Source organism: Mytilus trossulus, chromosome 9 (assembly GCF_036588685.1).
Source record: "Mytilus trossulus isolate FHL-02 chromosome 9, PNRI_Mtr1.1.1.hap1, whole genome shotgun sequence".
Taxonomy (NCBI): domain Eukaryota; kingdom Metazoa; phylum Mollusca; class Bivalvia; order Mytilida; family Mytilidae; genus Mytilus; species Mytilus trossulus.
Genome location: NC_086381.1, coordinates 35,907,979 through 35,924,378, shown reverse-complemented (window position 1 = coordinate 35,924,378; position 16,400 = coordinate 35,907,979). Strand labels below are relative to the sequence as shown.

The window sequence follows — 16,400 nt, the reverse complement described above, 5'->3', positions numbered from 1 at the left end:
GAACTATGAAAGTTGTTTTTCATTCGTTCCGTTCTGTGATATATTCAAAGGTTAGATTTTGTCAGACTTTCACTTTTTTTGCGTTTCCCTTGGATTTCGATATTTTACTTAATATTTTTTTCTCAGATACAAGTACTTAAGGCAAAAGGTCAACTACCTGAACATAACTGTCATGCAGAGTTGATATCACATTGATCACAAATAATACATGATGTTCTTGAAGTAAATATTCTGGGTACTGACGTTGATTTTCATCTTAATAACGTCTTACAGTATTATTTTATTTGTCATTATGAATATAGCTTTTAATGTTTATTCTGTTTTTGGTGATATGCATTAGACGTGACTCTGTACTTATACATCTCGTCATTGTGTTTAGTTTAGTTAAGTTAGTTTAAACATATTTATCTATTGTGAATTGGAAATCAAGTTTTGCAACTTATATTAATCCCTTTCCACTTTGCGGGTGCGAGTACTGCCTTGTAGCGGCTTTAGCCTACTCCTTTTCGAAATCTACAAGGGTGTCTTTAACATGCAAGAGATATGTCTCTCTCTTAACACGGGTCAGTCATTAATGGTCCCCTTCCGACGGACTATCATCGTTTCTTCATTGTGTAATTTTTGTATGATAATTTTTGTATTCTTGCCTTTCATTTTTACTAATGTGCTTTGTCTATATGCCTTTTTGTGTTTCTTTGAGACATATGACGTGGCTCTGTACTTATACATTCGTTCGTTGTGTTATTGTGCTATGGTACATTTTTGCATCGTTGTCTAATTTTTGTTAATGTGGTTTGTCTTTATGCCTTTTTCTGCTTTGTTTGTCTTTTATTGCTGTAACCCTATTTTTGACAGTTTAACCTATCATGTCTGTTTGTTTTGTTCACACATCGTTGTCAATATAATGGAATTTAATGCTACTACCATACATATGAGAGGTTTAGCTAGCTATAAAACCAGGTTTGATCAACCATTTCTATATAATAAAATGCCTGTACCAAGTGAGAAATATGACAGTCGTTGATGTGTTTCGAGCTTTTGAATTTGACATTTGCATTGATTACGGACTTTCCATTTCTAATTTTCCTTGGAGTTCAGTATTGTTGTGATTTTTTTCTAATGTAATGATACTGCAATTAATACTCACAAATTCCATTTTAAGATCTACTGACCTTATTATTGATCATGCTGGTTATTGTATAATTGGAACCATACAAAGGTTGAAATGGGGAGTCATTGGTTTCAGACAAGGTATATAAAGTTCAATGAAACTATAAATTCATAAGTGTAACCAACTTTATTCTAGTTTACACACTTATTCTCATTTTGTTTTAAACATCACACATTCCCCACTATATAATTATATTCTACTACGCATATTCATAACTTAGCATACCAGATTTAAATGACTTTGATAACTTTTTAATAATGGTAATTTCCGAATTACAATTAAACGAATAGCGATTTCAAATATTACTTAAATCTATTCTATGATTGACAACATTAAACATTCCATTAGCATAAATCCCGCGAACAGTTATGTAACTTGTTAAACCTTTAATTGATTTGATTCTCGGTGGAATGAAAAATGTAATAAATGTATTTTTCGTTTCTTGCCACTGTATTATATCAGCACTACCAATAAAAGTTCCGGCAGAAACCTCGTAAAATGTGTCTTTATCTTCGGAAAACAAATCTTTCCATGATATCTGCACTGTACGATTATTAATAGAGACATGTAAAATTGAGGAACCTGCAAAAAAAAAAAACACAATTATAAAGACATAAGAATATACACAAAATCACATCAATATATGTATATTACCACGATTTTTATAACTTGAAATGTATCAAGTCTGATTTCCACACCGATTCATGGCTTATTTATTTCTGAGGCCGAAAATTAGGCGGAAGTTGTTATCTGGTTTCAGGTTATGGACCATCATACTAAAGTTTGAATAGAATATGATTTGACAATGTTAGCGGATTATTCACAACTTTTATATTATAGTGATCCACATGCCCATTTGCCCTTCATACACTTATAATTAAATTAACGTTTGCTTAAGTTGATCCACAAAGTCATTACATACAGGTAAAGTTTAGTTTTGATGTGATTTGCTTTTAAAGAGGGATGAAAGATACCAAAGGGACAGTCAAACTCATAAATCTAAAACAAACTGACAACGCCATTGCTAAAAATTAAAAAGACAAACAGACAAACAATAGTACACATGACACAACATAGAAAACCAAAGAATAAACAACACGAACCCCACCAAAAACTTGGGGTGATCTCAGGTGCTCCGGAAGGGTAAGCAGATCCTGCTTCATATGTGGCACCCGTCGAGTTGCTTATGTGATATCAAATCCGGTTAATAGTCTGATTCGGTAGGTCACATTCATGAAAGGGTAGGGGATTGTAGTTACGATGTAATTAAGGAACATATCCGACATCATTTGTGAAACGGTTATTCCATAAGGCCAACCAACTTAAAAATGAAGATTTTCGTGATTTTTGGAAGAATACCACTTGTTATTTTTTTGATATTGTATCTATATGTCATGAACTATGTAATGCAGACCAGATTCGATTTAGATGGTTATGGGATTTATCCGTCAAAAGTTGTTCTTAATTATCTTTCAAAAGGGGATTACTTTTGGTTTTCGTATGATACAGTATTACATGACAAAGTATTTAAGCAAATGTCATGAACCATACATTTAACTCATATTGAGAAAATTTTCTTTGCATCAATCAAATGCAAGATTCTTTCAACATAATGGATTTAAACAATTATTATTAATCTACTTACTTTTCACATTAGGCTGCAATGACGAAATAGTAATAGCTGCTTTAACTGGGTCACTTCGGACATACATTTTATTAATGGCTTGAACCGCAACAGTGTAGTTACCGTCGATCAGGTCAAGTCCAGTCAACACTAAATATGAAGTATCTTGTTTTTCAGCTGTTATTGACCGTGTGATTATAGAGCCTTCCTCATTGTCCATTTTAATTGAAACCTGAAATTGAATTTAAGTTGTTTTTGCGTTTATTTTTGAATTTAGAAATTTTTGCTTTAATTTGACTCAAAAGACCAGATAACAGTAATTTGATTGACAAAAAAAATTATCAAAGCGCTATTATCTGATATGCTATAGGGAACACCTAAACGAACATAGAAAGGAACTTTGAGACTTGCTAATTTCGCCTTCATGGAATTAACGTTAACAATAAACAAGACGTTCTTAATACAAAAAACAACAAAACAAAAAAGTATATTAGACATACATTTTGTACTACATATTACATTTAAAATAATTGAATGATCATCAATATAAACTAACCAGATAAGAGTCCAGACCAACTATGTCTTTAAAACCTGACCATTTAATTCTCATTGTATGTTTATTCTTTTGAAATCCTTTATAAGCCATATATTCCGTATCTGACAGAGGGATGATATTCACTTGAGCACCAGCACTGACTGGAGGCAGGTTAGATACAGTAACACCATCAGTTGATAGAGATGACTGCAGCCCAGCCTTATTTTTACATCTAATGGTTACATATATCGTCCGCATAAACATGAGATCGTATGGAAACACTTTCGACAATAGTCGTAATTCAACAGGTATTTTTTGAAATGTTTGAAGTTCATTGCCGTACAACTGGTTGCCTGGAAAAGAGAGAAAGTTTACATTAAATTGAATATGAATTTCTTAATTTTAAATGTTGTCAAGTATCGTGTACATTATTCAAACACTCGTTCAATAATGATCACTTGATGAAGTGCTCAATGCACGTTGTTGTTTTCACTACCAAAGTGCAAACGATAAACCCTTAATTGAAAACATAGATATCAAGCTAATAACAAAAGTGTTTTGGTTGCACTGTAATTTATACCCCAACAATGTGTTAAACTTATGTTATTCTCTACACTGAGTTGTTTTCTGACAAGATGGACATTTATTTTCAAAAGATAGACGAAAGCACTGGTGTGATAACCTTGTGGTAAAGAACTTACCAACTGAAAATTCGCAGGATTCTAATCCAGATTCTAAATCGTCTACTTCCCAGTTGGCAGATATTTCAGATTCTGACTGTGCATCTATATCCTCACCTTAAAATTAGAAAAAAACATTTTTGATGTAAAGATACCAATTAAGAAATTATTTGTATTCTATAATTCATATAACAATTAATTAAACTAGGCTGAAAATATCGTATTGATTTTAAATACATGCACTGAACTAATTACTAGCCGTCATATCCAATTATCAACATGTTGTTAATAAAATACACTTAAACAAAACCTTACTTTTGCGAATTTTTCAATTTTAGCAATATTTTAATAAGCATGTAAATTTACCTATACCATCATTTACACACGTTATTTCTGGTGGAGTTTTATCTACAAGAAGACTTTCAGCGTGTATCTTTGTCATTAAACCAGCAGCGTTCGTAGCTATGACGGTCACGTGAATCGTTGATGTATGAGGTAAAGATACATTGTAGTTATATGCAAAGTTGCTGAGACCAACACTCTGAAAACCTTGAACCTCTGTACTTCCTTCTGTATATCCTGAAATAAAAGATGACATTTTTAGCATACTTTAGGCTGTTTCTGCTCTGAGGTCTGGTTGTTTTCTCTTAGATATATTCCCCAAATTTCATTCTCAATTTTCTGTACAATTCTTCTCTTGTTAGAAAATGAAATGCCTTAAAATACACATTTTTTCCAAGAACTCTTATTTTTTTAACACTCAATGATACATGTCCATTATCATTTTACATACCATTCTGTTTTATCACGTGTCTGTGACTTAGATTTATCTACACCAAACATAGATGACCTTACCTGTATTTAGCAAATCCTTTTGAAAATTTGTTTTCAACACCTTTCAGCTGGGTGATAAATTAAGTTTTCCCACTATTGTTATTCGAACACCATATATGCGATACATAGACAAAGTTTTCGATTCGCAAACCAAGTATGTTACAAGATCCTTTTGATTGATAACTCAAAAAGAAGATCACAATTAAACATGACGTTGGAACTGTTAGAAGATTTATACGGAAGATGTTCAAACGTCTGATCTGTGATTTATGATATTCCAGTTCCAAAGCCATAAATTTGCTTCTTTTGACGTTCTCAATAGATGTGAAGATGAGCAAGACATTCAGTGTCATCTGCATCTGGAGCTCGGAAGAATGATCCTACCTAAAGGTTGTTAGAGCCTGTTATTTTCATTTGTATTGATAGGAGTTCACAGCTTTTATTTATTTTAATTCTTCATGTTAAGACTATTTAAGATGATTTGATGTTAATATGCATACATCTCCTCAAGGAGTGGTAATATGTCCTTTCAGAAAACTTATGGACTTTTTTTTAAAATTTACATTGAAATTATAAATTTTGTTAAATCATTTTTTGCTAATAAAACAATTATACTCATATAACTTTAAGAACTGTTTCAAATTCTCAAATGTGTTATATTTCTTTTTTTTTTAAATATAGATATAGTATATAAACTTACCTATGGCCCACGTGTAATCAACAATGGGGCTTTCTGGGTCCAAGAAATGCCACGAGGCATGTACTGAAGACCATTGATGAATCGTTATAATATGGTTAAATACATGTTTACCAACGGTTTGATTGCTGTCCGTTTTTAGCATGTTCACCTTTTGGATTCTTACATCATCAAAATAAAGTCCTGTATTTCCAAATAAACTGCCTAAACTAATTGTCATATTTTGTAAGACTGGTCTAAAATAAAATGTATGGTGATGCCAAGGAATATCATAAGTTTGTGCTGTATGTCTATCCTGCTTTGTAAATACCAAAAATACATGTCGTTCATTTCCAATCTGAACGAATCCTTCTTTATTGGCACCATCTATCCCTTCCCAATAAGGATGTGCAGTAACAAATGTTATACGATACAGATGACCTTTCTCAAGACTTGACACAATTTGTGATATCTCGCCATTCAGCAATAAAAACGATCGTCCATCAAAAGCAATGTTTCTGTTTGATTTCAACACTATTACACAGGAATCGGACTTTTTCGTCCAATTTAGTAGTTCAACGTATTCAGTCATAACGCAGAAGCTGCTATCATCTGTAACATTTTCCAAAAGCACAGTTTTTCCTTCTAAAAACTCAAAAGATGGATTTGACGCAAGGTTGATGTCTAAATGTATCATTTTAACTGGAATGGGTTGAGTTGTGTCAATTATCACACCATTTGACTTAACAGTTTCAGACTCATGTCCAACAATATCCACTGCATATACTAGACTCTGAATTTTCATTCCTAAAATAATTAACAATCACAAATTAAACAAGAAGTAAATGTAACAGGATGCTGTTACGAAGTCTCCCAAACAGAGCTCCGATAACTCCCCATTCATATGGTCCCATGTTCATTTGATTTGATTTTTTGTCCCATACAAGAATATATATTGCTTACGAGTAGGGATCTCCACCATTTACAAGTTTTCAAACAGGAGGGGTTGGCGGTGACCCCCAAGGACTTTACCTACATTTCATTTGATCTGTTTTATTGTCCCCTACAAGAAAATATATGGTTTAGGGGTGGGGATCTGGACCGTTTACAAGATAATAGTACATTCTCAAATTGAATGGGGTGGGGGTGACCCCCAGGAACTTCCATCTAATTTCATGTGATTTGTTTTATTGTCCCATACAAGAATATATATGGTTTAGGGGTGGGGATCTGGACCGTTTTCAAGTTTTCAAGCAAGAGGGGTTTGGGTGACCCCCTAGGGACTTCCCTTTTATTTCATTTGATTTGTTTTATTGTCCCCTACAAGAATATATATGGTTTAGGGGTGGGGATCTGGACCGTTTACAAGATAATAACACATTCTAAAATTGAAGGGGTTGAGGATGACCCCCAGGACATCCCCTATATTTCATGGGATTTATTGTATTGTCCTATAATCATTTCTGAAGACTGTATGTATCTATCACTTATAGTTTTCAAGTTATATTGATTTAAAAAAATGAAAATAAAATCCCATAGGGTTCTATAGTAAAACCCTCCCTGCTTTCTACCCCCCAAAATACCCCTTAATAGACCGCAATTGATGGCTCACCTAGACATATTAGTCTACCATTTTATGAAATCCTAAGTCAATCTGACAAGCAGTTTTGGAGAAACGCTGCGGACAAGTTCATTTTTTTAAAGCGGCGGAAGAAGAAGAAGAGGAGGAGGAAGAAGAAGAAGAAGAAGAAGAATAAAAATAATAAGAACTGAGCAAAAACAATAAGTCTCAAAACTTTGTTTGGGAGACTTAATAAATGGCATCACTTACCCTTTGTGCGAGACATGCCATAATACAAAGGTTTAATGCTATAATTTATAGCAGTCTGTACGTAGTGATAGTACCATACACTTATATAGTATGCATTCAACAATATATGAGATAGATTTAAATTAAAATTCAGAGTAATAAATGATATTATATATATTTGATATTTATAAAAATAAGAATATTCTGTCAAAAACAAAAACAAGTTTTGTTTAAATTGTATTGTTTCCGATTTAATTTTCGAGATATATGCTGCTTTTTCAACTGTTGCACATGGTAATTACTCATCAGATACAGACAAGCAATACATACTGAATAGAGCATTGTAACTTTGTACCAGGCATGGAGTAATGCAAATTTGTAATGGCATATAATGTGTTATGCAGTAATTCTTGCATTACATGTAATTGTAATACAATGCATTTCTTTAGCAAAAAGTTGTGTAATTTCATGTATTACATTGCATTACATGACATTTTTTTTCACATATTGTTGCAGATTTACCTTAAGCAGAATTTAAGATTTCTTGATTAAGTAAGGACATGATCCTTTGAATATTGATTTTATATTTATTTTTCATTCTTTTCATAAATCACTATTGAAATGATCAAAATTACAACTCTGAAAATGAATAATACAACACTGTATATCAGATTGAGGTATTTTTTTCTTATTATATTTAATTTCATATTTTCATACATTTTCATACATTTTCCAGCATAAAAAGATTGATATTTGAAAAGCAAAAGCACTTACTGTTAAAAGAATACCTAAGCATTATTAAATAAAATATAGTTGAACATTGTTATAACACACTCATTAGTTTGTTTCACAATCTATGGTTTAACCATTTTGACATTTGGTCATATATTAAGCTGAGCCTCTATGTTTATTATACAATTAGGAAATACATTCTGCGTAAATATTTGGATTTGGAATTAAAAAAAAGTATTTGATATATGTAAAGTTTACAAGTTAAAATGGTACAGCCGTAATGAATACATGTTTTACATATTTACTTGAATTCAATACAAGGAACAGTTACTGCATATGCTAGAATTTTTTGTTTTTCAACATGTTTGAATTTTTCTATTCACTTAATAATAAATTTACAATGTAATGTGTAATTCAATACATTAATTTGCAAAAGTAATTGTAATTTAATGCATTACTTTGGTAAATGAATGTAATTGTAATTGTAATATAATGCATTACATTGCAATGTAATTCAACCCATGCCTGCTCTGTATCATCAGAACTATTTAGTCAAAAATCTTTTTGATATACCTGATGAAAGAGAAGTTCCATTCAATTTTCTAGATACAGATGTCTGGATACCCACACTTTCCCAGGCTCTGATGTTACATACAGTTATCTCTGAAACCGTCTGTACACACCACATATAATGCGTTATGACGGAATCCAAGTCAGAAAAACCGTGCCAAGATGCGCCTAAGACATGAGGATCGTCCTGATAATCACAATCATAAATACCTATTAAATTAAAAAGATAATTACTAGCCAAAACTAGACATTTGATCACGAGAAATACGTTGTCAACAGGTAGATCGTCAAACAATATTGAATGTGTGCCAAAAAAATGTATGGATTGCCAAAAGAAAAATCACAACACATTTTAAACTAGTAATCTGCAAAATACACGACAGAGGAGATTTTTAAAAATCAAATTCGTCTGTGTTTCCTTCGGTTTAAACATATGATAATTTATACACGATAGGTTTTGTCTCTCATATATATAAGATACCAAAACTTCCAGAGATTCCTCCAAATGTTTCAGTTAAAGTCTTTGTGACAATACTTATATCATTATTTAATCAATAACAAAACAGCGAGCATCTTCTCTCAAAATACCATTGAAAATATAAGCACACAACACCCTAATAAAAATCAATATAACTTACATTTTTTATCTTACAATTGTTCTGGTTTATCTATCATGCTAGTAAGAGAATTGCAATCGTTTGAGAACATATTTTAATAGCTCTTTTACAAAGAAGGCAAAAATTAAGGTGATAAGCGAGTTTTACACCTGTTTGAATACAATTCAATGACTTAGCAACTGCTCGTGATTCGAGATGCAAGCAAGATTTATCATAAGTACCTGGTACCACTTATATTTACAATGGGTGTTTAATTGTTATGGGAAGTTCTAAAGCTACAATCTTTATCTTTAAGTGTCTGCACCAAATTAACAATTATTTACACATTATTAAACTGGTACAAATAAAAATCAAAATTGTATGAGAATGACACCTAGTCTTCTTTGAGTCAGTAATGGATGTTTTTCCTTTTACATGCTCGTCTATTATGATATTTTAATATATAAAAATCAAATGATTACTCCTCAAGTCAAACCTGTTCCATCTTTTACACTCCCTGCTGATGGTGGTACAATGTCAACTGTTATCCCATCAGACGTTGCAGTTGAATGTATTCCTGAAAAGCTGTAAGCTACAACATTACTGTAGAAAACAATGCCCGGTGTGAGAGGTATACGACTGACATTGTATGATGTGACTGTTCCAGGTAAATCTATGTTGGCTATATGCTCGTCATATCCTAAATAAAAAGACACAGAATAAAACAGAGTATTTATACATGTTATATATAAGAACAATACCAGCATATTATGCTAAAGCTAATATATAAATATAAATGCTAAAGGTCATAAGGTAATAGATAATGCATATTTTAAGGTTTGTCTTGTCGTGGAGTACATAGACGTGTGTCAGAATTACTAGTAATAAAAAGAAAGACGACAGTAAAGATGGGTTTCTTTGGTAAATCTTTTTACCCAAAGGTGTGTTCTAAGACAGGAACAATCTTAAGATATGCGTTATGTGACTTATATACCGTCAAAATTATTTTTTTTATAAATATTTTCAAATGTTATATACCTATATGGAGTCATTTTCTTTCAGAACGTCAGGTCATTCTCTTTTAGAATCAACCCGGACGATACCATGTTTCAATGGTATATGCTCCAAGGCATAAAATAATTACCTGTGTAGGGTCATTATTTTCCTTGATAAACATACAATCTATGATTTACTTCAAAATTGTATTCGTCTAATAGTTTTTTTGTTGCCGATTTGGAAATTTATTTTCTAAAGTACAACCGATGCTAGATGTAAAAGAAACCTTCATTGTAGACCCGTAATTTAATTTTAGAAACAAATAACGAGAAGTTTTGTTTATCTACCGCTATAATAAAAAAAACATTATCACATAGGTCAGATGAATTTTAATGTAGACTTTCATAAAATAAATCCAGATTTAACATGTGCAAGATTTTGAAAATCTAAATAGGTTGATTGCTTAACGTCCAGTGGCAAATATTTCATGCATGTTCAGAACGATACACACGGAATAGGAAATCAAAATGTGACCTACATGTATTTATATTCGTCTTCGTGTCAGTTCGTAACTTTTAAAAAATTATGTATACCTTTTACTCTATCAATGATCAACTAATAAAATAATCTTATATTCTATTGAATAACATTTACATAACTCACGAAAGGGTCGGGTGCGGAGGGGATATAATTTTATCCTGATTATCTTTTAATAAAATGTATTGCTATTCGAAAGACAATCTTTCTGAATTTTTCATTCGATTCAAGTAAAATGGTTAAATAAATAACAATTTTTCCACGATAGAAATAACATAACAAAACTAAACGAAAACACCTACCCCTCCCCCTTTTCCATAAGCTAACTGATACAACAAATAACTTACAATGTGTCTTGTATTTGTCATACACCGTTATCGGATGGTAACAATACATTTGTGTCTAACTCCATGCAGTTACAGTTATATTTTTTATTGTGTATGGATAATAATCTTTTAAAGGTTTATATCTTAAATTATTTAGTGAGTTTTATTTCAAATTTTAAATGAGCAGCAGGGCGTATTAAAACATGAACGCATTAGAAAGGAATATCCCACTTTAGTGTTGTCGGTAAAAAAGGATACTAAATTTTACAAATCTTTATAAAATGTTTATTTTTTGACGGTATATAAGTCAGATAATGCATATTTTAAGGTTTTTCTTGTCGTAGTCACACCTTGGGGTGTCAGGATTGTTAAAAGAAAGACCTCCCTCCGGTCAGTCTTTCATTTGATCAATCCTGACACCCCTTGGTGTGTTCTACGACAAGAAAAACCTTAAAATATGCATTATCTATAACATAAAGCCTATGTATGAGCGACAAATTCACAAAAATTCACATTATTTCTTTCTAAACTAAAATGCGGACAATGAGGATTTTTTTTACACCTAAATGGCTAAATTATAGTTTGCATTTTTATCAGGGAAAAAAATGACCTCACATAGGTCGTTAGTTAATGCCTTAAAGCATATTTCGTTGAAAAATGATATCCTCCGGGTTAATTCTTCGAAAGATCTTTCTGAAAGAAAATATCTCCATATAGGTATATTAATAAATATCCTGTTGTTTTTTTTAAACATAAAATTCCTTTCAACTTCTGGTTTGATTTGTCCTTAAACTGAAGTGTCTTATAACCGTTGTATTTGCTATGTTTTTCATTTTAGTGTCATGAACTGTGCTGTCAAAAGTAATGTAAAGATTGTAATGAAAACAAATATGAAGTTAAGTGCAAATGAACTCATCATAGATATCAGGACTAATGTTCTATATACGCCAGACGCACTTTTCGTCTACAAAAGACTCATCAGTGACGCTCGAATCCAAAAAAAAAAATAAAAGGCCAAATAAAGTACGAAGTTGAACAGCATTGAGAACCAAAATGTTTAAAAGTTTTGTCAAATACAGCTAAGGTAATCTATGCCTGAGGTAGAAAAGCAAGCACATCTATTCAGCTGATTTCATATTTCATATTTTACCTCCAGGAAATGAACTGAGATAAATATTAAATCTTTCAATTATTTTATCTGCATTAATGAAGACATTGCTCCAATTGATTGTAAAAGGAAATCCTGGTTTTATGTAATCGATATCCTTCTTCCAATGTCCAGGTCTTTGTTCACAGACCTAAAAGTGTAAACAACATTGTGTAGTGCTTTATTTTACATTTGACACAAGCTTATTTGAGGCTTTTTATTTGTGATTTGTGTTAAAAGCATAGCAGCTGAATAAAAGAATAAATTCATAAATATGATAACAACTATGCAAATCACACTAACAGTAGTCCCGTCGTTTTGATATTTCCCTTTGTTTTGCAATAATCTTCCTTATACCTCTTTTTCAAATATCAGTATTGCTCAATATACTATAGCTAAGATAGGACAAGGAGTAAGTTGTTTGATTTTATGAACAAATTTGCTGCTATTGACTACCAAACGTAATAACAGTAATTATAAATTTAGTTGTAAAGAAAACTATATATTACGAAACTATAGTTTGCAATGGAAACTCTACATACTGAAGATCCTTTGATTTTAGACATGGCTAAAGGTGTCGACAGGACAGTAACTCCATTTGTTTTAAATACTGCGTATGTATCATCAGTGTACCACGCTCGAACAAAAATTGAGTAGGCGACAGATTCATCTAATGGTTCTCTCCCTATATTTCAAATAAAAAAGGAATTGAGACTTTTCATCGTATATTTCTGCAAGACGAATAAAGAAAAAAAGTCGACAATATGACTGCGATGGCTTTGTATTTATGCACTCTCATACCTGTGTTCATTAAAGATTATTATTTTAATCCTTTTCCTTTAATAATCCGAGCTATTGGGCTATTGATTATCCGTTTAGTAATATTATTTTTCTGAGCCTACCACATGTGCAATTTCTACCAAATTGTATTCTCCCTAAGATTAATAAACATACAATCATTGATATCAGGCTTGGAACTTTATAATATTTTAACCTTAATTTAGTGCAGTATTGCGGAAGATGTTTGGAACGGATATGGACTCTGCGCCGGAGATTGTAATTTTATTCCAATTTTTGCTTGTTTGCCTGTTGTCAAGACTAATGGGATTTTTTACTTCGGTTTATAACTATTTGAATAAACCAGAAGAACTGTTATACAATAAATCATTTTATTGCAGAGCAATATAATATTTCCCTTAGAAAGTAACCTAAAGTTAGCGTGCAATAAATTCTTATTATGCACTAGTGCAATAAATCTTCAAATTCATAACACCATCAACGACAAAATTTCAGTTTAAACCATTTTTTTATTTCAAATATTATATTGCTTTACATTAAAAGGGTTATTGCATGAATATTGGGAAATATTGTCTTTCGTAGAACATATATTGCACTCGCAAACTCGTGCAATATAAAATTCTACTCGGAACAATATTACCCAATATTCATGCAATAAACCTATAAAATTGAAAATAAAAAGGCGTGTTTTCTCTTTCAATTCAAATATTCTCTGCAATTAAGATAGTTAACAAAAGTACAAGCTTGCCTCTTTCAATACTCAGAAAAGCTTGATTTGTTTGGCCAGCGTGTCTCCAAACAACATCTTGCAAATTGTCAAAAACACCTTCCGGTTCATCATTGGTAGCTAGTCCTACGCTCCATTCATACCTTGCAAAAATATTGAGCTTTTTAGATTACAAAAATTATTCAACATGTAGATTGTCGATATGTAAAGTAAAGTGTTAAAACTACCTCATTTGGACAAAAAAAAAGAAAGCTTTTTATTTTTTCAAAAGAGAAATAAAGATTTTTGTTAACATCAATAAGAAACAAAATTTATAATTCCCGAAGAAAAATTAGGAAATTATTTTAAAAAGTAAGAATCAAGTTTCAACCAGTTAAATCTTGCAGATAATTTAATCCTCCACCAATGAAAAATAAAACAGTGGTAGAAGTTTTCAATAGAATCAAAAGATGTAAATGAAAAATATAAATCAATTTAACACGGAACAGGAGTCTCGCGAACGATTATTTAGGTGACTATTCAAAAGAAATATTGACCGTAAAGAAACCCGAAGATAGAAAAAATAAAATCAAGCTTCTGTCAAAGTTTCATTGAATTACATTTATTAGTCCAACATAGAGAAAAACCTAGAAAATATTTAAAATATCTAGACACTGTCTTCTGATCATGAAGTAATTTTATGTCCATGTTTCTATAAAGTCTAGGAAGGTTTGCTTAATATATTGATATCTTTTTATCTTTAAACCAGACTGAATTTAAATGTTGACTAGGCCTACGCTAGAATATAGGATCGTTATGCTCTGCGTTCGCTACTTTAATCAAAATTAGAAGATAAGCAGATTTGAATAGTCAGACCAATGAGAAGCTTTTTGAGTTAATTTCATTGTAATGTGTTTCAAAAATTGATTGTTTTACTTTATTTGAAAAAAATAAATTTTACATCATCCTGTGCACTTAAATCCTCAATCAGCACAATACATTTTTATATTGAACAACAATGTGTCCCACACGGATGCCCCACCCGCACTATCAGTTTCTTTGTCCAATGGACCGTAAAATTGGGTTAAAACGCAAAATTTGACATTACAATAAGAAAGAATATATCATAGGGGACATGTGTGCTAAGTTTCAAGTTAATTGTACTTCATCAAAAAACTACCTTGACCAAAAACTTCCACCTGAACCGGGACGGACGGACGAACAGACGAACAGACGCACATACCAAAAAACATAATGCCCTTCTACTATCATAGGTGGGGCATACAAAAACGTTTACTTTAAACAGTTGCTATTATAACTTTATGTGCAGAAGGAAAAGGTTTTGTCAAGCACAATCAGTATTTGTTTTGTTCAGACAACTTGATAATTTATTTCACACCTTTTAATGTTTTTGTTGTATTATGGGTTGCTGTCCAATTGACACAAATAAACATTATCCTTTGTCCCTATTTGGTATAAAATCATTTTTTTTTCAATGTTTGTTTTATTTCATAGGTAATAATGAAAAACCGGGATTTCACAGTAATAATGAATCCGATAATTTTCACAAAAATTGAATGTTGTCAATATATAACCGATGATAATATTTAAAAAAAATGTATAGTTTATACTTAAAGTAAAACTAAATGCAATAATTTCACATGTTAAATGGATAAAATTGAAATGTTTTCAATATATTACTGATTTGTATAATGTATAGTTACCAGAGTGGCGGCAATCCATGAACCTGAATAACTTGCCATTTCGCAGCCAGTTCTACTACTGACGGAGTGTACTGAATATCAGACAGAGGTATGTCTTGAAGATTAGTCACATCATAAACTCCTACTTCATTATTTGTATTGTCTTCAAAAATATTGAACAAAATCGTGAATAAGTAGACAAAAGCAATTGATAAAACAAACCTACAAATAACAAAGCCAGAAAGATTGATTTTTGTTCCGCATTTTAATATGAAGTTTATATAACTTAGTTGGTATTATATTCAATGGCTTGAGTTTTCTATAATGATTTCATGATAGAGGGATATCGTTCACAAGACAGCTATAAAAAAAAGATTTCCTTGTCGTAAAATTGAAATCATCCCTGAAAAAAATAAGAACTACTCCCAAATAGGCTGTCTGTTATGGAATATCTGTTTCACAGAGTACGACGATTGTGTTCCAATCTTGTCCATCTTTCTCCCTAAACGTAATCTTCCAAATTAGATACCTAGATTTGTACAAAATGATCATGACGACAGGGTATACATTCCCTGCACATGATATCCGAACAGATATTTATGTGGGGTTTTGAGTTGCTCAATCTCTAGTTTTCATCTTGTGTTTTACACACAGTTGTTAATTTTTTTTTGCCATGAAATTGCCAGTTTATTTTCGACGTATGAGTTGAATGTCCCTTTTGCTTCCCTTTGAGATATATCAGGTGTTAATTTGAAAGCAAAGTATCGAATACTTTCAAACAACATATGCCGTACAGCGGGTTATATATGCGGGTGTAAAATTTAGTTTTTATCAAATAAGGAATACGAAATATTTTGGTGGATTCAAAACGTTTATAAATACCTTTGCATGCACACTTTTGAATGGGCGGAATTGTTTTGGCGATTTTGTCCTATCCGCGAAAAGAAGTGAAAATTGAC

The 16,400-nt window shown here is 31.6% G+C and overlaps 1 protein-coding gene across 1 annotated transcript in view; it reads right to left on the bottom strand.

Annotated features, from left to right (window-relative positions):
• Positions 1 to 1,281: 1,281 nt before the first annotated feature.
• LOC134684580 (uncharacterized) overlaps positions 1,282 to 16,400 on the bottom strand; it is a 62,875-nt gene continuing 47,756 nt past the window's right edge. The window contains exons 33-44 of the mRNA XM_063543875.1: positions 15,463 to 15,604; positions 13,781 to 13,902; positions 12,777 to 12,919; positions 12,238 to 12,385; positions 9,725 to 9,928; positions 8,636 to 8,842; positions 5,545 to 6,327; positions 4,377 to 4,589; positions 4,032 to 4,127; positions 3,352 to 3,683; positions 2,817 to 3,027; positions 1,282 to 1,753 (exon numbers count right to left, since the gene is read on the bottom strand). Of these exons, the coding sequence (XP_063399945.1) occupies positions 1,467 to 1,753; positions 2,817 to 3,027; positions 3,352 to 3,683; positions 4,032 to 4,127; positions 4,377 to 4,589; positions 5,545 to 6,327; positions 8,636 to 8,842; positions 9,725 to 9,928; positions 12,238 to 12,385; positions 12,777 to 12,919; positions 13,781 to 13,902; positions 15,463 to 15,604 (2,888 nt within the window). The 3' untranslated portion in view covers positions 1,282 to 1,466. The remainder of the gene's footprint in view (positions 1,754 to 2,816; positions 3,028 to 3,351; positions 3,684 to 4,031; positions 4,128 to 4,376; positions 4,590 to 5,544; positions 6,328 to 8,635; positions 8,843 to 9,724; positions 9,929 to 12,237; positions 12,386 to 12,776; positions 12,920 to 13,780; positions 13,903 to 15,462; positions 15,605 to 16,400) is intronic.